General features: G+C 48.7%; 1 protein-coding gene across 1 annotated transcript; it reads left to right on the top strand.

Moving 5' to 3' along the window:
• The first annotated feature begins 17,671 nt into the window (after positions 1-17,671).
• On the top strand, positions 17,672-19,503 carry Neurog3 (neurogenin 3). Its single transcript, XM_005070828.3, has 2 exons — positions 17,672-17,861; positions 17,985-19,503. The coding sequence occupies exon 2, from the start codon at positions 17,986-17,988 to the stop codon at positions 18,628-18,630; it is 645 nt and encodes a 214-aa protein (XP_005070885.1). The 5' UTR covers positions 17,672-17,861; position 17,985; the 3' UTR covers positions 18,631-19,503.
• The last annotated feature ends 4,781 nt before the right edge of the window (positions 19,504-24,284 follow it).

Genomic DNA, 24,284 nt, shown 5'->3' with positions numbered 1-24,284 from the left:
GAGAGACAGTAAGTACCACATACCAGACTCTGGTTGACAATTCACCTGCCTCCTGGAGGATACTGCCCAGTCTTCCAGGCTTTTGTCACCTAATTGGTGACCTGTCTGCATCTTTTAAAGTCCATCCCATTGTTCTATCAGGCTAGATGCTTCAGGGTAGTGGAGGACATGCTGGTACCAGTAGACTCTGAGTATAGGCCCACTGTCACACTTTTCCAGCTGTGATGTGAGTTCCTTGGTCCAAACGATGCTCTGTGGACTGCCATGATTGTGGATAAGGCATTCCATAAGTCCACAGATAGTACTATGAGGAGAAGCATTGTGTGCACAAGAAGTAAATCCATGGCGAAGAAGACGTATTAAGTCCAGTAAGGTCAAAATGTTGTTCTATCTATGAAGAAGAGGTCCAACATAGTCAACCTGCCCACCTGGTCACTGATTGGCTAACCCAGAGAATGGTGTGACTCAGTGTCACTCAGCTGAAGCTGATACCAGGTCAGCCTTGGTGAGTGGAAGTCAGGTTTCTGAGCAGGTACCTCCACCCCTTCACCATGAATACAATGTTCCTAGGTGCACTGAGCCGTGGATAAGGACGCAAAAAGACTGTCCTCATGGCAGGTCATCCTACCCACTCAGTTATAAAGGTTTCTCCCTGCTGATGTCATGTCTTTCCCTCCCCCACAAAAAAATTGGTTGTTGACATTGTTGTTTTTTGCAAGGTTTCATATGTACATTTGACAAGGAAAATATTTCTATGTTTAAGCTCCTCCACGATCATCTGCAATACAAACCAATCCAAAGTGAGAGCAACTGACTCTTCTATGTCTTGGCAGACTTGAGATGGAGCAAGCCATCCTGAGGTCACCTCTGCCTGTACATGAGACACACATATCCTTGTCCCTTGCCCACTGGAAGAATTCTAGCCACATTCTTTGCCATCATTTTTCCAATCACGCACCTTCTAAGTCCTCGACCATTGAGAAAAACCACTAGCTACAGTCTATGAGTCAGTGTACAGTCACTCTTCCAGGCCGTTTTTTCTTTCCAAACATAATATATAACCAGGTTGCTGCCTCAAGTTCTGCCCACTGTGACTATTTACCTTCACCAGTACCCTTCAAGATGTCCCCAAAGGGGACTATAATGCCACAAGTGTCCACTCTCTGACAGTGTTTGAAAACATGCAGAACTATCTTTAAGACATACTCTTTTCTGTCAACTGGTCACCATGAGGCCATAGGTGCATGGTGGCATTGTGGCTCGATTTGGCACTACAGATATTTAGGTCACTTCTCCATGTAACTATCTTCTATCTACAGGATCTTCTCAGACCTAGCTAGGTCATACCACTTGTATTTGCTCATGGTTGCTAATGTGTACACTGTTGGGGAAGTCCTTTGTCAATAAAGCACTGCTGGCCAATAGGAATCTAGATAGGTGGGACTAGGAGTCCAGGAGGACTCTGGGAAGGAGAAACACAAGAGAGTCAAGATGTAACGCCATGGGGTGGGAAGCCCGGAAACTTCTCCGGTAAGAGACATACTTAGATTAACAATTATGGGGTAATTACTTAAGTCAGAGCTAGCCAGTAATAAATAAGCAAGGCCAACAGCTTCATAATTAATACAGCCTCCTGTGTGTTTATTTGGGACTGATGGGGCTCTAGAACCAGGCTGGCGGGAAGGCTTCTCTCAAGGAAAAAGCTTCTCTTTACAGTACACCCCACTTACTGGCTTGATGGGTCAGGTAACACCTAACTCATGGTAGACCATTTAGGTCACATGACATTCTAGTTTGCTTTCTATTTCTGAGATTGAAATATTCTGACCAAAACTAACTTGGGTGAAAATGGATTCATTTGTCTTAAACTTCCATGCCATGGTCCATCATTGAGAAGAGTCAAGGTAGGAACTCCAGACAGGAACCAAGAAAGGAACTGATACAGAAGCCATGAATGAATGCTGCTTACTGGCTCATTCCCCCATGGTTTACTGATCCTGGATTAGCCAACCCTGAACCACCCACCCAGCTGTGGTACCACCCAAAGATGGTAGATCTTCAATCAATCAATCATTAAACAAGAAAATAGCCCACAGACTTGCCTGCCAGTCAATCCGAAGGAAACATTTCCTTAATTAATATTTCTTCCTCCCAAATGACCCTAGTGTGTGTCAAGTTGGCAAAATAAATAAATAAATAACCAGGATACATGGTAACTTGGTGGCTAATTCGAAAGTGTTGAGTTTCCATTAATGACCAAGAGCTCTCTCCCAGAGGGAGAATTGTCATCTGCAGATACTCCAAAATCCATGGTGTCTGTTGTGATCCACCTATAGGTGCCTGCCAAACAGCATCCTTATCTGACACTGAGAATTTGAGGACGTTCAAGTTTGCTAGATCATATCACCCAAGAAGCAGACCATGCACAGCATCCTGGGACATGTTCTAGGCCCCACTCAAAGCCATCAGCTTGCTGAGTCATTGGTAATATGGTCTGGAATAATATAGCCTCCATAATCCACATATGCCAATGAAGCATGTCTCTCTTGGTAGTGGGAGAGGACAGGTGCAACCATAGAGCCCTAAACCCTTGGACTCTTTGAATGTCTAATAGAGTCTCTTAGTTGGATTTTATTCCCCATCCTCTGACACGAAAATGCTTTGCCAAGTCCAAAGTGGCTGATACCTCCTGCTCATGGTCCAAACGGTACAATGCCATCAACGGAATGGACCAGTGTGATACCTGTGGAAGAGACAGGAGATCAAGATCCCTGTGAACTAAGTTATGGCTCAGGGTGGGAGAGTTAATACAGCTCAGAGATGCAACTTGTAAAGATGTATTGCTGGACTAGCCAGATGAAAGCAAATTGCTTCTAACAGTCCTTCCAAACACACTTGCAGGAAAAACTGCTCACCAGATGAACAGCTGCATGTCAAGTATCAGGAGTGTACTGACCTCAAGCAGAGAACCCTCAGCAAGTATAGCAAATGCAATTGGAGTCACCATTCTGTTGTGTTTGCAATAACCAACTGTCAGCCTGCTACATAAGCCAACTGCAGGATGTGATGCATCTTTCAAGTCCTTGATGATACACTAATCTCTGTGGTCTCTCCAAGGAATGAGCTATTGTTCTCAGTTCACTACTTCCCAGGTACGGGTAGCTGAAATGGCTTAGTTTAGCCTAGACCCCCTCCAACTCTCTGCAAGAGCTTTCACGCCACAGGTCATGGAACCAGTATGGGAATGCTGCTAACTCTTAAGTACTTCTGTTCCAGTTATACATTCTGAACTGGGAAAATAACTTTCCTAGTTAGGGTTTCTATTGCTGTGAATAGACACCATAACCGTGGCAATTCTTATAAAAAAACATTTAATTGGAGGGGCTTCCTTGCAGTTTCAGAGGTTCAGTCCATTATCACCACAACAAGCATGGCAGTGTGCAGGTACACATGGTGCTGGAGTAGTAACTGAGAGTCCCACATCTTTCAGGCAATAGGAAGTTGACTGAGACACTGAATAGTATCCTGAGCATAGGAAGCCTCAAAGCCTGCCCACACAGTGACACACTTCCTCTAATAACGTCACACACTTCCTCTAATAACGTCACACCCACTCCATCAAAGCCACACCTCCTAATAGTGCCACTCCTTATGAAATTACTGGGGCCAATTACACTCAAACTACCACAATAACCACAGGATTAATCTGAGATCCCATCAGAGTCATGCCTTGGCTAACACACTACTCATCACTCAACCTCCATAAGTCTCTACTTCAATTGAAGGGCCACAGTGATTTTTGGGATTTTGAAGAATCAGTATCGAAGCAAAGCATCCAGTATCCAATAAGGTCCCAAAGGTTCTATTATTTTGCTGGGATTGTTTTCCCAAAATGTGCAAGGCTGAGGTCCCCTTGGGGAAGAATGGGAGAAAGATTAACAGTAAAACTTGTTGGTAATGTAGCAACTTGATCCTTCCTCAGCAGAGTCTGATCTTTCCTTCATTCAAGGAGTTCTGGGTCTGGGAACCAATCCAAATCCTGGAATTGTTGAGGAGCCATGGCTCTCATTTGCTATGAGTCAAGGTAACCTCTATTCATTAGCACTGGAATGTTTCTACCCATACAGATGGAATGAGAATTTAGTAGACTTCCTATTCCCTTCTGGGGACACCATGATTAATTAACCAGTGTCATTTGAGTCAGGTCATTTCTGACCATTGCTTTGCCCTCTGCTCCACTGAACAATTGAGTTCTGCCACTTGGTCCCTGTCCCTCTGGAACTTTAGTTATACCATTTACATTTCCCAAATGACAACGGCTCTCACTGTGAGGTCCGGAGCCCAGAGAAGAGCACAAATTACTCTTCAAGAATGTGTGTGCTTCCTTGGGAAGTCTGTCTCTTACAGGACACAAATACCGCTACCTCTGTGCCCCACAAGAGCATCATGGAAGAGCGGATGCAACGGTTATAAGTGCCAAAGGATGGAGACTTGGCACGCTAAGAAATTCTGTACTCTGGGTATGGCCATTGCAGTCATGAACACACAGCAGCTGTAGCTACTGCACAAGATGTGTGCATGCGCATGTGTGCATGTGTGCACGCGCACACGCGTGCACACGCACACACACGAAGACATGGTACAAGAGGGGGCGTAGTAGCGGGAGGTGAATACCTCCATGAAATTGTCAAAAAAGGAGGAAACGGTCACAGTACTATTCCCACCAAAAAATGGGCATTCACATGTTATTTCATGAAATTTTTGTTGTTGTTTTTGAGAACAGGGTCCTGCCATGTAGTCCTGGCTGTCCTGAAACTCACTCTGTAGACCAGACTGGCCTCAAACTCACAGAGCTCCTCTTGCCTCTGCCTCCTGAGTACTGGGATTAAAAGTGTGTGCCACTTCACCAAGCTACGTGCAAAATATCAAAGTATCTCTAAATCAGGAAGGTAAGATGCCCCATCGGGTCAAGGGGCTTGTTGCCAAGCCTGGTAGTCCAAGTTCCACCCTTGGGTACCACATGGTGGAAGGAGAAAACCACCTCCAAATGATGTCCTCTCACACACATTAAGAAAATAAATAAATCGTTTACAATTTTCAGTAAATTTTAAACTGTTCAAAATCAAATGAACTAACCCAAAGTACTAGTATAAGTATTGGCATGTCTTCTGGGTACCCAGTGATGGAGGAGGTCATTTAAAGGGTAAACCCACACCAGCATCCCTGTCTCTTTGGACATTTTTTTTTGGAGACAGGTTCTCATTATGCAACCCTGACTGGCCTGGAATTCAACATGTAGACAACAAGTAGCCTTGAGTTCATAGAGAACCACCTTCCTCTGCCTCCTGAGTGCTGGGGTTAAGGTGTGCACTACCACACCCGACCCACAACTGGCCACTTTTTGCTACACATTGTTGTCAACCACATAAACCTCCTCTTCCTTTCTAACTCTGTGAGTTACTACTTTCTACCTAATGGCCCAGATATCCATACACACGGCCTAATCTGATTTTATACTCCTTCCACTATTATCCCACACTCTTAAAATCTGTTCCCACACAAGCTCCTCAGAGCTCTCTTTACAATGAGGAAACCCAGTGTATACTTTGAGAGTACGGTGAAGCTCACCTCCACACACCTATGGAAACTTGATTGAGACCCAGAGGGAAAATGAATGATACATGTGGTCCACCAGGGAACCAGTATTGCCTCACTTAAAACCTGTATTGGGGAACATGACTGTTTCTACACGCAATTCTAGACTAGGTCTTCTTGGTACAGCCCAGGAGACCAGAACCTCAGTGGGGGAGGGTGGTATCGATGTAGCCACTTCCTCCAGCAGAATAAACCCATCAGAACTGAGGGATTCAGAGAGCCAGTGAGATGCTTCGACAGGTAAAGGGGCTTGCTACATAGGCCTGGTGACCTGAGTTTGATCCCTGGAACTCACACAAAGGTGGAAGGACAGAGTCAACTCTATAATGCTGCCCTCTAACCTCCAGACACTATTCCTGGCCTGCACCTTCCCAAACACAAATTAATTAATTAATTGTGTAGCTTGTAGACTGAGACTTAAGCTTCCGTTGCCATTGTTATCCAGCATCTCCGGCCCTGTGACTACATAGGCCCCACCTTGACCTTCCAGGGATAAAATATTATAGAGAGAGGTTCCACTTCTGTCTTTCAAGTCTTCTTTACGCAAAACACATGCTACAGTGACGGCACAGTGGCAGCATGGTGATGAGCTTGACAGAGTCTAGCCTCAGGGGGGAGACCGGCCTCTGGGTGTTCCCGGGAGGCATTATCATCTTTAGTTATGTTAATTGACGTGGAAGACCCATCTTCACTGTGGATAGTACCTTTCCCTGGGCAGAGAGTCCAAGACTGTATATGGAGAAAGTAAGCATCAGCCCTTTCTGGTCCCTTTCATGGATGTGACTACTGCTGCCTTGACTACCCCACCATGATGAACAGTATCAACCATGATGGAGAAGAAACTTTTTCTTCTTTCAACTGCTTTTCTTGAGGCTTTATTTTTCTCCCCATCAAGGTGACAGGAAAGGTAACTAAGACAGCTTGTAGACTGGAGCCTTCTGCCATTCAAGAGGAGAAAGGGTTTATTTTCCATTTGTTATATACTCTGACTAGAAAAGAAACTGAAGCAGGAAAGAATTATGGAAAAAAGCCTGCTTTACCTTAACCAAAGACTAATCACACTGGGCTGGGACCCTCGGGGATAGTGAAGACATGAATTAAACCCATCACTGGCCTGCCCATTATGTGTTTCATTTAAGGAACCCATTATTCTCCCACACCCAAGCAATGTCTTCTGTCATCTTGCACATGAACTCTCTGATGGGCTAGCTCAGTCCTGATGGTACACCATGGTCTCAGAGTTCTATGTGCTGAGGAATGATGGGGGATGTCCTTCTGTGCTGTGAATATATGTTTCTCTTATTGGTTGATGAATAAAGCTGTTTGGCCAATGGACAGGCAAGAAATAAAGATGGGGTTACCAGACTAAGAGAAGTCTTGGAGTGAGTCAAAAAGGAAATGCCATGTAGCTACCGGGAAGGTAAGAGTTCTGGGCATTCTCCAGTAAGCCAAGACCACATAGAGATACACAGATTAATAGAAATGGGCTAAAAATTAAGAGAGATGTAGCCAATAAGGAGCCTGAGCCATTCGTCAAACAGTTTATAATTAATATATGCCTCTGTGTGTTTATTTGGGACTAAATGGGTGCAGAGTCAGGAAGGACAGAAACTTCTGTCTACAGAGAGGGGGAAAAAAAGCAAGTCTGAAGAAATGCCTTTAAGTGGCCATTATTTTCATAGGGAAAAGGAAAGAAAAGGAGCAGAAAGCACACACCCCCTACCCCAACACAGAGTTCATGTTCTGTGGTTCAGACCCAACTGTATATTTCTGGGCAGGCGCGGGTTCCTGTACTGTTTTAAGAACTAAGAACTAGAAATTTTCCCCAGTTGTTTCCAGCAGAGGCATTGCCCCAGGCTATAATACAATCTTATATCAGGTAACTGACTTGGGCACAGTCAAGATTCAGAACACTTCAGGCCCCACAAAGGACTGTTCACACTGCCTTTTTTTGTAACCATAACTTGAACCTTGTCAACCACTAACCTGTTTCGTATTTTTATAATTTTGTCAGTTCAAGAATATTGTGGAGCTGGCCAGATGACTCAGTGGGTAAAAGCGCCTGTCAAAACAAACCTGGCAACTTGAGTTCGGGCCCTGCAACCCACATTTTAAAAAGCCAGATGTGGTGGTGCACATCTGGAATCCCAGCCCCACGGTCCTATGGCAAGAAGGGAGGCAGCGACAGGACCATTGCCTGGAGTTTGGTGGGCCAACTGGTCTGGAGTTTGCAGGCTGTATAAACAAGAGACATCCTGCATCAAAAATTAAGTTGTTCTCTTAGGTATTTGTCATGGTGATTAAAAAAACTGGGGGTAACAATATTCAGACATAACTCAAAGTATAAAGCGGATATCTTTTTTTTTTTCTTTTTCTGTTTTTCGAGACAGGGTTTCTCTGTATTGTTTTTGAGGCTGTCCTGGAACTCACTCTGTAGACCAGGCTGGCCTCGAACTCACCGAGATCCACCTGCCTCTGCCTCTCAAGTGCTAGGATTAAAGGCGTGCACCACCAATGCCCAGCTAAAGCGGATATCTTTAATAAATGACCAAGTCCATAAGCAAATAGAAAGATGGAGTTTTCTTATATTGAAGAATTCCAAGCAATAGTTCTGTCAGGAGGTCTCACACACACACACACACACACACACACACACACACACACACACACACACACACGTTGTTGTTGTTGTTGAGACAGGGGTTCTCTGTGTAGTCTTGGCTGTCCTGGAACTTCATATGTAGACCAGGCAGGCACTGAACTCAGAGACCCTCCTGTCTCTGCCTCCCAAAGGCATGTGCCATCATACCTAGCCTAAAAAAATAGAATCTCTTGTAGCCCAGGTTGTCCTCTAACTCATTATGTAGCAGAGGACAACCTTGAACTTGAGCTCCTGATCTTCTTGTCTCCATGCCCAGAGTGCTGGCATGCAAGCATGTACCACCATGTTTGGTTTTACACGGGAATTGAACTCAGGGCTTCATGCATGCCAATCAGGTACTCTAGCAACTGAGCCACACTCTCAGCTCCTGGGGAAACTTTTCTAAATATTATAGTATGGAAGGGAAAAGAATGGACAAACAATCTATACTTGAGAGCCTCTGAGTGGTCTACAGAGCAATTTCTAAGACAGCTAGGACTGTTACACAGAGAAACCCTATCTGGGGGGGGTAGTGTAAAAAGAAAATGAGACAGAGGAAGCAGTAACAAGTCAGTCAGAGCTATAGTAATACAGTGTAGCAAGGAAAGCAAGGAATCAAGGGGGAAGGACACATCTCAGCTTATAAATTCACTCGTGGTTCTAACCCTGTGTGGGCTGGAGATGACTCAACTGTTATGAGTGCCTATTGCCCTCCTACCAGAGGACCTCAACGTGGACCCCAGCATTTACATAAAGCATCTCACGAATGCCTGTAACTCCATCCAGCTCCAAGGGATCCAGCACCCCTTCTGATCTCTATAGTTACCTGCACACACATGTGCACAGACACACAAACACACACACACAAATAAAATAAATTATTTATTTATTTATTTTGGTTTTTCGAGACAGGGTTTCTCTGTGGGATGGTCCTGGCTGTCCCGGAATTTGCTTTGTATATCAGGCTGGCCTTGAACTCACTGAAACTCACCTGTTTCTGCCTCTCAAGTGCTGAGACTAAAGGTACGCCGCGACCACCACCTGGCAAATAAATATTTTTAAAAATCCTCTCAATGAATTAGAAATTGAAAAAGAAACTTTCTCTAAGGATGAAATCCTTCTATGAAAACCACAGTTGACATCGTACTTCGTGGAGAGATGAGAGTCATGCAAGAGAAGTAAAAATGCCTAATTAATAATGCCCAGCGGCCAGCACCAAGTTAGATAGACGGGAAGGGGAGCAAGTAAGTAGAAATGCTGGGTTCTTGACATGCCCCATGGCACTTGTCTGTGTCACAGACGCCAGAAAGTGTCTGTGGGCTGAAAATTTTCAGGAAAAGGCTGATACTGGCTACAGTTTCTCAGGCTGAGCACTGCAGTAATGAATGGCACCTATAACCTGGAATACTTTACACATAGGACAGATATGTGTGTGCATACACACTCACACACACACACATACACATACACACCAAAGTTTTTGTCAGAAGTCTTCTCCAATTAGCCTTCACCTTATATACTGAGACAGGGTCTCCCCATTGAACCCAGAGCTCTCAATATAGCTAGGCTGGTTAGCTGGATTGCTCTCCCTAGGGATCCCTTGTCTCTACATTCTAGGAACTGGAATTATAAGCAAGCCACCATAGCCACCAGAATTATGTCCTGGTGATGCATGGAAAATGGCTTAATCGCTGAGGAATTTTCCCAGACCTAAAAGGATTATTATATCAGATAAGTAAGTGTCCCTTAGCTGTGTCCCAATGTGTAGTCTATATAAATGAACAGTTATCCTAACTCTATGGAGTCATGGGAGGAAATAGGGCCCCTAACAGTCGTCCAATTTATCCCCCTCCTCTAAGGAGACCACATGGTCATTTCAAGCCAAAGAATATGTCTTTACAGACAAGAGTCCACCCCTTGTGCAGAGAACCCTTGCCATCTTTGCTGGGATGGTGTGGTTGTCAGGAGCCTCAATTCCTGCTTTTGCTAGGTCAGGTTCCTTAGCTCTAATCTTTGCAACCTTAGGGAACAGCCGGCCACCATCTTCTCATAATGAGCCTTCGTAAACACTTATGGGGCAGAGAGAATATGTAACCAATTGACCCAAGGCATCTTGATGCCTGGGTGTTGAGAAGACTTGATTTGTAATTTTCTGTGCAGACTGGAAGCTCTGCAAAATCTTGCTTTTTTCTGTACATGTGTCTGCAAAAGGCAGTCCTCCCATCCCATAATGTCACATGCAGGGATTCTCTCATCCAAGGATGCGTTCCAGTGGAATAGAATGGATGAGTCATCTGCATGTACCATCAGGGGACCTCATCTGTTAGCCTTCACTCCCTCCTTTGATATTATCCAGCAAGAATCTAAGAAGGGTTGGTTTTATCATATGCTCAGAAATGGGATCCAGTGTGTAATGCAGAAAAAAGGCAGACGGGGCACAGATTTAGGATCAGGCCCAGGAATAGTATACAGCAAATCCCAGTGACTTGGGAGCCTGAAGCAGAAAGACCACAAGTTCAAAGCCAGCCTGGATAGCAAAAAAAAAAAAAAAAAAAAAAAAAAAAAAAGTGGCCTGGGCTGGACTAGAGCTCAGCAGTAGAGTCCTTGCCTAGCATGGGTGTGGCAGAACTAGGGTTAGGTGAAGAAAAGGCTGAGCTAAGGTCTGGTCCTTTCTCCAGACTCCTGAGCAGTAGTCTCAACCTTTCTAATGCTTTGACGCTTTAATACAGTTCCTCATGCTGTGCTGACCCCAACCATAAAATTTTCATTGCTACTTCAGAACTGTAACTTAGCTACTCCTACAAACCATAATGTCAGTATCTGTGTTTTCTGATGGTCTTTGGCAAGACGTTCTAGAGCGCCTAGGAGGAGGAGGGACTGCTGTTATTTACTGTCCAGAGCCTCTTCCACGTCTAGGATCCATAAAGCCCCAGTGGGGACTTGCCCACCTCCAAACGACCACAAAGGGTGGAGGGGGTGGAGATCCTGGGTGCAGGCGCAGTGGGTTGGGGTCAGGAGAGGAACACAGTGAAAGCCCCCTGCGGGGTGGTTGGAATGGATACACAGGGAGCTGCCTTCCAGTCTGGGGTGCTATATAGCCTTGACTGTGAACGTGTCAAATAGGAATGTTTTTAAAAATTCCTTTCTGTCTCCCCTACAGGTTATGTGAACCTCTGAGGGGGTGATCTGCATCCCTTAAAATTCCATACGAATAGTACTGCTACTAAGCACTGAGTGCTATGAATGGTACTGTTACTTAGTACTGAGTGGTATAAGTGGTACTGTTACTTAGTACTGAGTGGGAAACTATGCTGCATCTCAGCCTGCTGCTTCAATACTGGGTTAACCTAGGATTAATCTGTATTTATTTTATTATTTTGCATGTATGGGTGTTTTCCCAGCATGTATGTCTGCTCACCACATGCACACAGTGCCCACTGAGGCCCAGAAGAGGGTATTACCCCTCCACCCCCATGAAATCAGAGTTGCAAACAGTTGTGAAACATAGGTGTTGGGAATGGACCCCAGGATGTCTGAAGGAGCAGCCAGTGCTCTTAACTGCTGAGCCATCTGTCCAGTTCAGCTCTTTTTCCAGCAAGTTCTTTACTAGCATCGTTACTGGTTATTAGATTTAACTAGTAGGAAGAGCGATCCATGCTCACACTGAAAGGAAGCTAGAAACAGGTCGGGAAAGGGGAAGCGCCCAAGAGCCATACCACCGCACCCCCAGCTGGATGGAGTGGAGATCCGAAAGTCTGGCATTAGGAGACGCTACCATCGAGTGCCTTAGGTGTTGTATTTGCACCAAGGACTGGAAACTTGGGACTGAGGATGGTCCTCTAAATATCAGTGCCAAACTTGTGCCTGCTGCCACTTCCACTGTCGCTCCAGCCCTTGAAACTGTTGATTAAAAGGAACCATTAGCCAGAAGTACAGATAAAGGGAAACTGGATCTGTGTTGGGGAGGGGGATATCTGTTGATATTTCCCCCCACAGCTTCCTCAATGGATAGGAAACCAGTAGAGGCCTATAGAGATGAAGCCTTATGCCCGGAAAGACTGGAGACAGAGGCATAGTCAGGCTTCCTGGGCAGCCCGGCACACACACACACACACACACACACACACACACACACGGTGTGCTTCTCACTATATTTTCACTATATTTTGTCACCTAGGCCAGGTCTGGAAACTTGCACCAACCCATCATGGATGGAGACCTGCACTCAGGAGAGCCAGCAATCGCAGGGCATTGGTGGTGCAGGCCTTGGATCCCAGCACTTAGAGGCAGAGGCAGGTGGAGATGGAGTTCCAGGACAGCCAGAGCTGTTACACAGAGAAACCCTGCAGAAAAACAAAAACAAAACAAAACAAAAAAAGTGGCAAACAATTCCTTGGGGTTATGGTGGTTTCAGAGTCAGGAGAGGGCCAGAGTTCAGGCCCTGTGACACGATTTTACTCAACCCAGAGGGGTCCTATCCAGGCTATCAGAGGTGGACATCCTGAGTCCTGAGTCGTCCCCAAGAGCTCACCTGGCTTGAGCACTGCACAAAAGGACAAGTACCAACTTGGAGGTGGCCTCCCCATCTTCTCCAGCTTTCCTTGTTTGTCTTTGGTTTTGTTTCCCCCACCCTGGGTAGAGGGAATCACAGTCTGTTTATTTCCCCTAGCCTGGCAGGAGAGAAGGGAGACATATGGGCATTTGCGCTCCACATCTGTGTCCTCACTCAGGGTTTCTGTGGATGCTTGCACGTGTGTGTGTGTGTGTGTGTGTGTGTGTGTGTGTGTGTGTGTGTGTGTGTGTTTGGGGCCAGGCGCTGGGAACAGACGTGCATCTGTTAAAGCTGACAATAAAGTCCTAGAGTAAAGCTGCCAAGATTGGGGTGTAGGGGGAGAAAGGCAGAGGGTGGAGGAGAGCTGGAATCTCAAAGGCAAGACCAAAGCACCCGGCCCAGGTATTATGTCGTGAGAAGGTGAGGCGAGCAGCTGCTCCTTCTCTCGGGGTGTGTATGGGAGCGAGGATGCTTGTGCGCCTGAGAGGAGTACACACGAGCTGCCCAACATATGTCGCCACAAATCACAGTAACTGTCCCTCCTCCCGCCTCCCACTCCCCGTGCAGCTCCTGACCCAAGGCAGAACTGTAGAAAGCGCTGAGAAGAGGCGCTCTTTCAACAGGTGTCTGGGTGCGCAATGCACCTTTTCACGCATTGACAGGCGCGGCTGGCGGCAGCAATAATGTGGACACTTTGTTTCCTGGCTCTGCGCGCGAGCTGCGGGCGCCCGGGGGGGAGGCGGCTCCAAGCAGAGCGGGGGATCTGGAAATAAAGACCTCGGGTGCTCCAGAGTGTCCCAGCCCCTCTCCTCCCTTTGTTGGAGGACTCCCTGGGCCGAAGCTCCCTCTTGCGCTCTGTGGGGTAGCATATGGCGCCCTCTCACCTACCCAAGAAAAGGAACCAGCCACCCATTCAAGAGCGCACGAGCTCCCAGGGCCCCCAGAGGGGGGAGTCACTAAGGGAATGGCCCCTCTCCTAAAGCCAGCGAGCAGCTCGCCTTATCTGTCCCCACCCAACCTCCACCATGCTCTCAGCTGGCACAGCAGCCGTTGGGTGGGGAGCAATGCGCTGGGCAGCACCAGCCTGCGGAAGCGCCCCAGCTCCTGGCAGATGAAATATGGGGTTAGTGAGCCCCTGGAGACCATATGCTTTCAATAAAAGAAGACAAATAGGACCGAGATAGGCCTTGCAGCCAACCTGTTATAAATGAGTGGCAATTGGGCCAATGTACACGGGGGCAGGGCCCCCGGGGGGGAGGCCTGCTCAGTGCCAAATCCATGTGTCAGCTTCTAGGACAGGTGTGCCCAGGGGCCAGGGGCCAGATCTCCCCCCCTTCGGGTTTATCACGGCAAAGGTAATATTGTGCTAACTATGAGTAAACAGTCATTGTGAAGACCAAGGAGAGTTTATCAGAGGCGAACTAGTTGGGGGGTGACTTAACAATAAAGTTGCTCGCCTTAGGAGCAGGTGATGGCTGGTTGCGCTCACTCCCGCCTGAGATGTTTTCCAAAGCACCCCGCTTTACAATCTCTTGTAATTATTTATTAAACGAAATCTATTTATTATTATTTTAGCAAACACTGGAGACAGGTGGGGCTTTCTTTTCGTCGTCTCCTTTTGTTTGAAGGGCTGTTTGAAGTGGCCAGTCTCGGTCCCGGCAGCCTCGCTCGCCAGATTTTTGTCTTCCTCTCTTTCAGGGCCAAAGCGAAGGCGAGAGAAAGAAGCCCCCTCCTCTGACAATCCATTAGCTATTCAGCTTCCCATGGAGGCCCCCCTCCTCGCTCAATCCTCAAAGAGCCCCCAGGCAGTGCTAGCATTACCCCCGCCCGCCCGACATAAGGCGCTAGGGCCAGCCGCTGCCTAACCCTCTATTCCAATCTGCCTCCAGGCGTCTGGCTGTCGCCTCCCTCTCAGAACCCCTCAGTTCTCCAGGCAAGCCTGGGTCTTACAAGGTGGAGGGACTCGGGGGTTCTGGAGTCCTCAGAGGTGATGGATGGATGACCCCTCACTGTAAGACAGTTTTTGCTTGGGGGCGCAGAGGGCGATTTTACAAGAACAGTTGGCGCGCACTGCGCAGTCAACTGCGCCTCCGCCTCCTCCGCCAAAAGCTCAGGAATTAACTTTGGAAAGGGGTCTGTGCGTCCCCTGCAGCTGACAGAGAGAATGGATCCTTATTCTCTAAACTTCTAAGACTCCTGGACATTCAGCTTGACCTCCTGGCTAAATGAAGACTGGCAGGAAGTTTGGGCATTGCTCAGGCGCACAGCCCCTTCGCGGCGCGCTCCTTACCCTGGCTGCTTTTTGCGCAAAAAGGCTGGTAGCAACCTACAAGCCCAGAATGGCTCTGAACCAGAGAGATGTTGGGGAGCCTGCCTAAGAATTCTAATGGGGTCTCTCCCTATCAAGAAATTTCCCCCCCACGAACTCCCAGAATTCTCCCTGGCACGGGAAACTCTGCGCTCTAGCCAAAACCCATTAGACTCACAGGGCAGGACACAGCCAGGGCAAGTCTGGTCCCACTTACAGTCACAGGATGAATGAGAGTCATAGATACAGGTTGCTTTTCAGGAACCCAGGAGGACCCATGATTGCTTGGGTCCCCATGCACCCTGGGTTCCCTTTTTGGATCCCAATTGTATTTCAGGGCCCTAGGATGGTTTTTTAAAGTCATTTTCCCAGTTTCTAATTTTCGGGGGGGGGTGTGTGACTAATTCAAGCAAAGCTGTGTACTAGGACAGAGAAACAGAGAGGCCGACCATACCTGGTACTAGTTCCTTTGGCTAGGAGAGTGGACAATTACTTCTGCAGTCTTCAAAGACTCAGAATATCATTTGTTCTCTGCATTTTGGGGTCTCTCGTCCTCCCCCAAACCAAACCATGACAATGGCAATGAATGCAAGGTAACTGGAGGGGGCGGAAATCTAGGACTAAGAAGAGACTTCTGAATTCTTCATAGTTCCGATATGCTGTGTGACCTTGGGCAAGTCATGTCCTTCTGGGGACTTGGCTTTTCTGTCTTCAAAAAAGGGCTTTAAGTCCCGGTTCCTGGGACCAGAAGAAAAGCTTGAAACATGGCCTAAAGGAAGGCCTGCAGCAGAAGATAGAGACCAGAACCCTGCACACAGAACAGTCCAGCCTTGTCTCCAGATTCAGTTTCTCAGCCATGGAGAGGGAATCTCCTCCCCACTCAGGATCATTTAGAACCCACGGGGACAGTGCCATTGCCCCAGCCCAGTTCTACAACCCCCTCCCTCTGACCCCCAAGTAAACCACCCTCTGCCTAGGAGATGTTGTGCTGGTCTCCCCCTCACCCCGCCACACACCGTCCCTAGCATCCCAGGCAGACAGAGGCCATCACTAGAGTCCGGCCACAGACCTACCTCGACCCTGACCCCATCCCCTTAGTCTCCCAGCCAGGACACGGCCCCTTCTGCAGTTTCCGGGAGTCTCGGAGTTAAAGGAAGAGGACATACTAGAAAGCATGGAGCTACCGCCTAGAGTCTTGACTCCCAGCCCCCGCTGCTTCGCAGCCGCACACCCTGCCCTAGAAAGAAGAGGGGGTGAGGGCAGCGGAAGCCACAACCCCTCACCCTGAGTGACCGGAAACAGAAGACCACGGGGTGTCCGAGGCGGGGACAAGAGGGGCGGGTCTGCAGGGAAGAAAGGACAGACAACTGTCTTCGGACTCACAGGAAAGTTTTCCAGATAGCTTTCAGAGAATCCCTGCCCTGTGTTCACCCACAGTTCAGGAGTGATGCGCGACAGGAGACAGGGACTGGACTAGGTGAAGATATCGGCCCTCTCTGGCCTGCGATTGGACAAGAGGACTAAAGGGGACAGAAAATAGATCCGCTTTCCTCCCATTGCCTGCACATCATGGCATTGAAAAGACAAAAAGGCTGACCTCTTCACGTCATCTGGCCCTGGGGTCAGGCCTCCCTCAACCCCGGGAGACTGTCCCTGAGGTGGAGTAGTGGGATGTCCCCTCTGCGCTCCCTCCCCAACCACCCTTGCCCCTGGAATGGAAACCGGTGTCTCAGATGAGGAGCGTGTGGGGGTTCTCCACGTCTGGTCTGGGAGATGGGAGACAGCACCTCGGTGTAGTTGGACCCAGACACCGCCAAGCGATGGTCTCTGGGTAAAAAGGACTCGAGCTGTCACTAGCACTAGTCACTCTGAGCCCCCCTTCCAGAATAGAGTGTGTAAAACGCTGCTCACACACATGTCCTATCCCGACCCGCGGTGCCAGAGAGCTGGGTGGCTCTTAGAACTAATGGGCGCTCCTCCAAGCTGCCGTCAAGACACTTGACTCCTAGTTCGCTGGTTGATTCAGGCAAGCCGCTTCCAGTTCTGAGCCAAAAGTCCCCAAGTGCAATACTCAAAGAAGAGACCTTCCCTACAGGCACCCCCAAACCTCCTTCTTGCTACCAAGAGAGGTTCTGGACAGATGCCAGGAAGAAAGAGGAAAAGGCAAGGCTGTCCGCGGCGGCCAGACCTGAGCCAGACGGGGCTCTTCTGGCTGGGCGAGGCTCTTTGAGGAACCGAGAGTTGCTGGGACCGAGCCCGCGCTGGGGGGTGGGAGGGAAGCGCAAACAGAGCACTGCTACCCTCCCCCCCACCCCTGCCCTTTGTCCGGAATCCAGCTGTGCTCCGCGGGTGGGGGGTTAGGGGGAGGAGCGGGCTCGCGTGGCGCGGGCCCTGGGCCCCCGCTGCTGATTGGTCCGTGGCGCAAGCAGCAGCGGGGCAGGCACGCTCCTGGCCCGGGCCCGAGCAGATAAAGCGTGCCAAGGGGCACACGACTTGTAGCTCAGGAAATCCCCCTGGGTCTCAGCGCCGCAGAGGAGGCCGGGGACACCCTCTGCGCTTCTCTTCTGCTTCCGGACTCAATTAACTCCAGGCGAGGGCGTCTGCAGCTCAGCAGAACTTCGGCGCAAACAGAGGCGCTCAACTGTCCACTGCTGCTTGACGCTGATCGACCCGCCGCTCTCTATTCTTTTGCGCAAGAGGACTAGGTAACAATTAGAAACCATCAAGGGATAAACAAGGGGCGGGGGGGGGTACCCCGATCCCGCATGGGGTGGCCTCTAAAGTAGAGACTGTCTCACGCTTACCTTTCCACTTTTTTCCAACCACAGGATGGCGCCTCATCCTTTGGGTGCGCCCACCATCCAAGCGTCCCGAGAGACCCAGCAGCCTTTCTCTGGAGCCTTGGACAATGAAGTGCTCAGCTCCAAATCCACCCCACCAAGCCCCACTCTCATGTCGAGGGACTGCTCAGAAACAGAAGCAGGTGACTGCCGAGGGACCTCGAGGAAGCTCCGCACGCGGCGTGGAGGGCGCAACCGGCCCAAAAGCGAGTTGGCACTGAGCAAGCAACGACGTAGCCGGCGAAAGAAGGCCAATGACCGGGAGCGTAATCGCATGCACAACCTCAACTCGGCACTGGATGCGTTGCGCGGTGTCTTGCCCACCTTCCCGGATGACGCCAAACTTACAAAGATCGAGACGTTGCGCTTCGCCCACAATTACATCTGGGCACTGACTCAGACGCTGCGCATAGCGGACCACAGCTTCTATGGGCCGGAGCCCCCTGTGCCCTGTGGAGAGCTGGGCAGCCCGGGAGGTGGCTCCAATGGGGACTGGGGCTCTCTCTACTCCCCAGTTTCCCAAACTGGCAGCCTGAGCCCTACCGCCTCGCTGGAGGAGTTCCCTGGCCTGCAGGTGCCCAGCTCTCCCTCCTGTCTGCTCCCAGGCGCACTGGTGTTCTCAGACTTCTTATGAAGAGACCTGTCTGGCTCTGGGTGGTGGGGGCTAGCAGAAAGGGAGGGAGCCAGAGCCGCCGAGGTGGGAGGTATTGGAGGCCTCAAGCGTCCTTGCTCCTTCTGGCTCTCACTAGCCGGGTCCCTGTCTCCACTCGCTGGTTCAACCAGGCTCTCCTAACAGCACCCTAGCTGCTGCCCATGCACAGCGGGCATTGCAGGCTGCTGTCTTCTTAAACCTCCTCTGTGTAGCAACCTCAAACTCTCGTTCAAAGCTGATGAGAGTGGTAGCGCTACACTGTTGGAGACTCCCATACTTCCTGGTGACCCTGCCCTCATTCAAATCTGTCAGCCTCTGACCATCGCTCTCTCCTGGGTGGCCCAATCCAGTGTGGTGGCTCACTGCACTGGTTGTCTCATCTGGCTCCTGCTCACTCACCTTGCTGTATAGACAATGCTCACCTTCTCTGCTGCCCATTAAATACAGGGTTTCCGGGCCCTCCATTCTGCCTTAACCCACGAAGGTGATTTTCTGCCTTCTCCTTCTGCACTTTTCAAGTCATCATCGGGTTTGTGAACTGGGAAAAGCCCTGGACTATGGCTGGGAGCATCTTCCCGGTCTGGCTCCTGTGTCTGAAACTGTAAACTTCAGGGACAGGTTCCTGGAGCACTGCTCATCTCCCTAAAAAGGAAAAAAGAAAAATCAGTTTGTAAATGGTATAATGCCTTTTGAAATGAATTTTGCTTTGGTAAATTATATGCCTCTTCCCCCCATTTTACACGTTTGTATTTATTGATGCTATTTCATGGTGGGTAAGTTTATATTTTGTACATAAGAGTATCAGGGACTGGTGATTGAGATTTTTGGGCTAATTAATAAAAGATGGATCATCAAGGTGGACTCTATTGTGCTGAGCAAAGGGGAGGAGGGTGGCAGCCGCCGCTGGGGTGGATAGGGCAATTCTACTCCCAGCAGTGAGATGAGGATTTTTCTAGGGCCTGGGACCTCCACCTTGAGGGCTGAGCTGGAGGTAGGGCAGGTCATTTTCAGAGCATAGGAGGTGAAGAAATCATCAGTCTGGGGCCTACTTCCAACAGCACTTTAGAAGAAAGTCAAGTCTCTAAATGAGGCTAGTGATTTTATGAACCCCCCCATCACTTATCTGCCTGGATTTAGAACCATATTGCCCTTAGGAAAGGGAGACAATAATAAATTATAACAGGAGTCCTAGAACACCATCCCCAGGAACCCACCCCACTAAGGTATTTATTTAGACACCCAGCATGACTTCACTCCTAAGGCACATTTTACTGACCAGGCTCCAGAAAACCACGTTTTCAAGCAGTTTAGCAGAGAAGATAGAGAGTCCAGCTGGGATCTCTATTCCCCTAGAAACGTGTGCTCTTGACTATGTATCTGTTCATAAAGTACCCTGGCTTTTCAGCCCAGTGAGCAAGCTCTCTAGCTCTCTAGGTGACTGGAGACTGGCTCACTCTGGCACTGAGAACCATCTGAGGCACCAGCAGAGAACTGAGGCCTGGCATTGCCTCGGAGAAGCTCTGCTGAGCTGTAAGGAAATTGCACTGCTTGCCCCTTGGGACCAAGAAAATGGAGGGCAGATATCCAGGCACCCAGCCAAAGGGGGAAGGAAAAGAAATGAACCCACCCAGATGGGGTACTGCCGGTGACTCTGATCTGGGCAGGTTGCTTCTGTCCTAGAACTTACCGGTGGCAGGCTCTGATTGCTAATGCCTCTCGTGTCTTTCTCTCTGATGCCCCCCAAATCTGAACATTTCCTCTGATTCCAAGTCCCTAAAGGAGGCTCAGAGGGGTTGTCTTCCTTATCAAGGACAGGGCTGGGGTGGGGGACGGACATTGCAAACAAGTGAATGAACGGAGCATTGTTTCGGTTGGTGTTTTAATCTGGGAGGAGGAGATTAATGGCTTATTGGAAACCTCAACAACAGCTAACTTTCTACCTGGGGCACTGCCTAGGTGTCAACAGTTCCATGCTGCACAGACCAAGCTTGCTATATGTTAAGCACTGGATGGGGGGTATAAGCAGATCTGAAAAGCAAGAAGGCTCCCCCCTTTTCCTGTTTCAGACTGTGGAAAGTAGTGTTTCCCTAGGGTGGGTGGGTGCTCCTTTGGTACAAGTGCCTGCCTGAACGAAGGAGGAGGCTGAGGAGCACCCACTGTAGAATGTCCCAAGCACTCTCTAAGGAGAGTAGGTGGATACACACAGCCTCAGCCTCTGCCCCATGCATGGACACATGTACAATTTAAGCCCTGTGACTCAGCTGTTACCCATAATTAAGTGTGGATTTGACTCCAGAGCTATCCCACCTATTCTCCAAGTTGGGGTGGGGTGAGGCAGATGAAGGTTTAGGGTTTGATTTGAATTCCTGAGAAATGTAGGGCTCTGTGGTGTGGATAGAGGCATCAGTGTGTGTTTCTTACTGAAGAGCCCTTCTAGGAAATGTGGGAGCCATAAATCCGACTACAAACAACTTGCCTCTCACCTGTCTGAACACAGGATGTTTTGCAGCTTTTAAAGCTCAGTGTACCTGCTGGAAACTCCTTCTGACTGGCTTCCTTTGTTTGCTCTTGTAGTCTGGGGTCACCATCAGTGAGTGACCAGCTCCCAGAAGTACTGACAAGATCCCAAGTCCTGTCAGGAAAAGCCCTTGGATAGAGTGCATCTCTATCCTCTTCTGCTTTTGTCTGAGTCCAAGTCTAGCTCCCAGAACAGCACATGAATCTTGGACTCAACGCCCCCCCAACCCCTTCAGCACACACAAGCAGGTAGATTTATGGTGCCCTGCCCTCATCCCACCCCTCCCCCCAACCCCCAGCCAGCCTTGATTGGAGGACAAAGCGACCCAGAGCTGTTGGAATGCTAATGTCTGGGAGCCAGGCCACAGGGCTTGCACAAAAGCAGGCAGGGCTGAGAGAAAACTTCCCCTTTGGAGTACAGGGCTGTATGACCTTGGACAAGTCTCCAAGCCTCAGCTAAATCAAAACAGCAGTTAGAGACACTTTCTCAAAACCCATTGCCTAGATTTCTGGGAGACTAAGAGAAGGCTATGCCTACAAAGAATGAAGTTACAGCCCCCCCCCCCACCTCACCCACACTTCTGCCAGAAATGGTCCCTAGCACCAAGGTCAGTGTGGGAAGGAGTGGATGAAGTAGTTTACGGAATAGACACCAAGCAAATCTAATTACATGTATGCAACATTTCCTCTTTTGAGTCCCCTCTCCCACTTAACACCAACCTTCAAAATTCCGGCAGACCAGTGCTCAAGAAAAGAGCAGGAGCTGACACTTGCTGACCTTCCAGGGGCCAGATGCAGGGATGAATTGTGGGGGATTTGAGGCTTGGCACCCATCTCAGGTACCCTCTTAATGCTGGTGGGCAGGGCAAGATGAAGGGCCTCCCTCCTGTGAACACCGATCCCGGAAGTGACCTTCATAAGACCCGTGGTCATCTGGTGACTGTGGGAGAAAACAGACCTGAGACAATGACTCTAGTTTAGTAGTTTGGTGCTTTTCACTCTGTGCCTTTTGGTAGAAGAGGAACAGGAGCCAGAGGACAAGTCTTTTAGTCAGTTCCCTGGGGTTCCAGTAAGGTCCAAAAGCTCCCTTGTGCGTTTCTCCATCTAGTTTCTAGGCTCCTGGCCTATTTCCATGTCCTGTCCATTACCTCTGCTTTGGAGATCCCTGGTCCAAGGCCGACTGATGAAATGTCACTGCCAGGCTAATTTTCAGAAGTGGCTGCTTAGATCTTGAAGCCTTAAGCGCGCCCCTGGCCATGGTGCTGAAACAGACTCATTGACCTGGGCATGTCCTGTTCTCAGTCCAGAAAACTGCCAACCTACCCCTTCAGTCCATGTTTCCAGGATGGAGTCCTAGGGACATGGGATTGCCAAATATCCCTAACTGGGTAAGTATGGGCTCTGTTGCTACTGGCTGACAGGGTGACCCTAGGGCTCTCTCTCTCTCTCTCTCTCTCTCTCTCTCTCTCTCTCTCTCTCTCTCTCTCTGTCAATTAGAAGTGGAATTGAGCAACATGTTCAGAAAATTCCACCAGAATCTAAGAAGTTGTATTACCTATAACAATGTTGCAAGTTTGGTCTGGGAAAACCCTAGATAGCAGACATTGTTTGAGAACTTTTCCAATATGTGTTTTCTCTTTGAGTTACAATGAAGTTTTAATGATTGCAAGGACAAGAGTAAAAGAAAGTCTTCCAAAGGCAGACACAGAATGGCAGAGAGGTAACTAGCAACTGCTTTAGAGTCAGACACAAGAGTTCAAATCCTGATGTTGCTACTAATGAGTAGTTTTGCATTAAAACTCCCTTTATCTTCTTAAAGGCTATTTTCCTCATTCATGAAGCTGAGACAATGACTAATAGCCATGTAACTGGGCTGTTGTACTCAGTAAGTATACTTGTTTTGTCTTCCAAGCTCCAATCTATGGTACCTATTAGTTTCTAAATTTGTCTCAAGCCCTTCTATTCCCTTCTGGGTGGGACAAGGGAGATAGTGTGAGTTTGAATTTGCTCTCCACCCCTGACGGTTGTAGACCGCATAAAGGCCACACACCACATCCCAGTAACCTTTCCTGAGCCCCAGAAATATATGAACAGCTGCCCCTTGGGAATTCCAAATAAGATGCCCAAAATGGAATTCCTCTGCACTCCCCCCAGAATTAACTTTGCCTCCTGGGTTGTAAGTAGCATCATTTTGACTAGAAACCTAGATTCTTCTAGACTTTCCTCCCTTGTTGCCACTTCATGGGTAGCCTTCAAGTCTTCCTGGTTCACCTTCCCTTTTTAATGTTTAAAGTTACGTTCACCTATTGAATTAGAGTATGTGCACACATGAACCCATCCATCTGTGTGGGGACACACGGTGCATGTGTGGAGGTCAGAGGACAATTTGTGGAAATCAATTCTCACCTTCTACTCTGATGACTGAACTCAGACAGTCAGGCTTGGTGGCAATCATCTTTCACATGTGAGCCATCTCACCCCTCCTCTTCCTCACTGCCAACCTTTCCTGGCACATGGCCCCTTCATTCCCTTCAATTCAACTCTTTCCCCCTCACATGGAGAGAGGACCTAACTCAATTCCCCTCCTCTAACCTGTACCCTCCATACTCCTGTACCAGTAAGAGTCCCATATGCAGAATAACCTTGCTGTTCTCCTGTTTAGAATCTTCTTGTAGCTCCCAACTCTCATGATGGAAAGTTCACGTTCTAACATGGAAGGGTGGGGTGATGGGAACAGATGGGAATCTGAGTCCAGTTCCCAGCTGGTTCTTTCTTTATCCACAAAGTGGAGACTAGTAACATCTCCTTTCAGGGTGCAGACTATGGCAAAGTCATGAGAGAACCTCACCAACAACTCCTGGTGGGTGGATAGCTCTGCTTGTGCTGCTGTTCATGAACTCCTTCTATCAGTTTCTAGAGACTAGGCACCCAAAAGGTTGAGATTGCATCATGGTGGGTTCCACCAACGGGAAGGGAAATAAAACATAAACCAAGCTCACACACAGCCTTCATTCTTCAACCCTATAGTATCTCACAACACTTGTCATAATGTTCTCCTAGTGTAATGAGATAAGTTTGGTCTAGCTGGATGAGAGACTGTACTTGTCTTGGAGAATTGG

This window comes from Mesocricetus auratus, unplaced genomic scaffold (assembly GCF_017639785.1).
Source record: "Mesocricetus auratus isolate SY011 unplaced genomic scaffold, BCM_Maur_2.0 Super-Scaffold_100027, whole genome shotgun sequence".
Classification (NCBI taxonomy): Eukaryota; Metazoa; Chordata; class Mammalia; order Rodentia; family Cricetidae; genus Mesocricetus; species Mesocricetus auratus.
The sequence above is the reverse complement of the archived record's forward strand: the minus strand, read 5'-3'. Positions and strand labels throughout refer to the sequence as shown.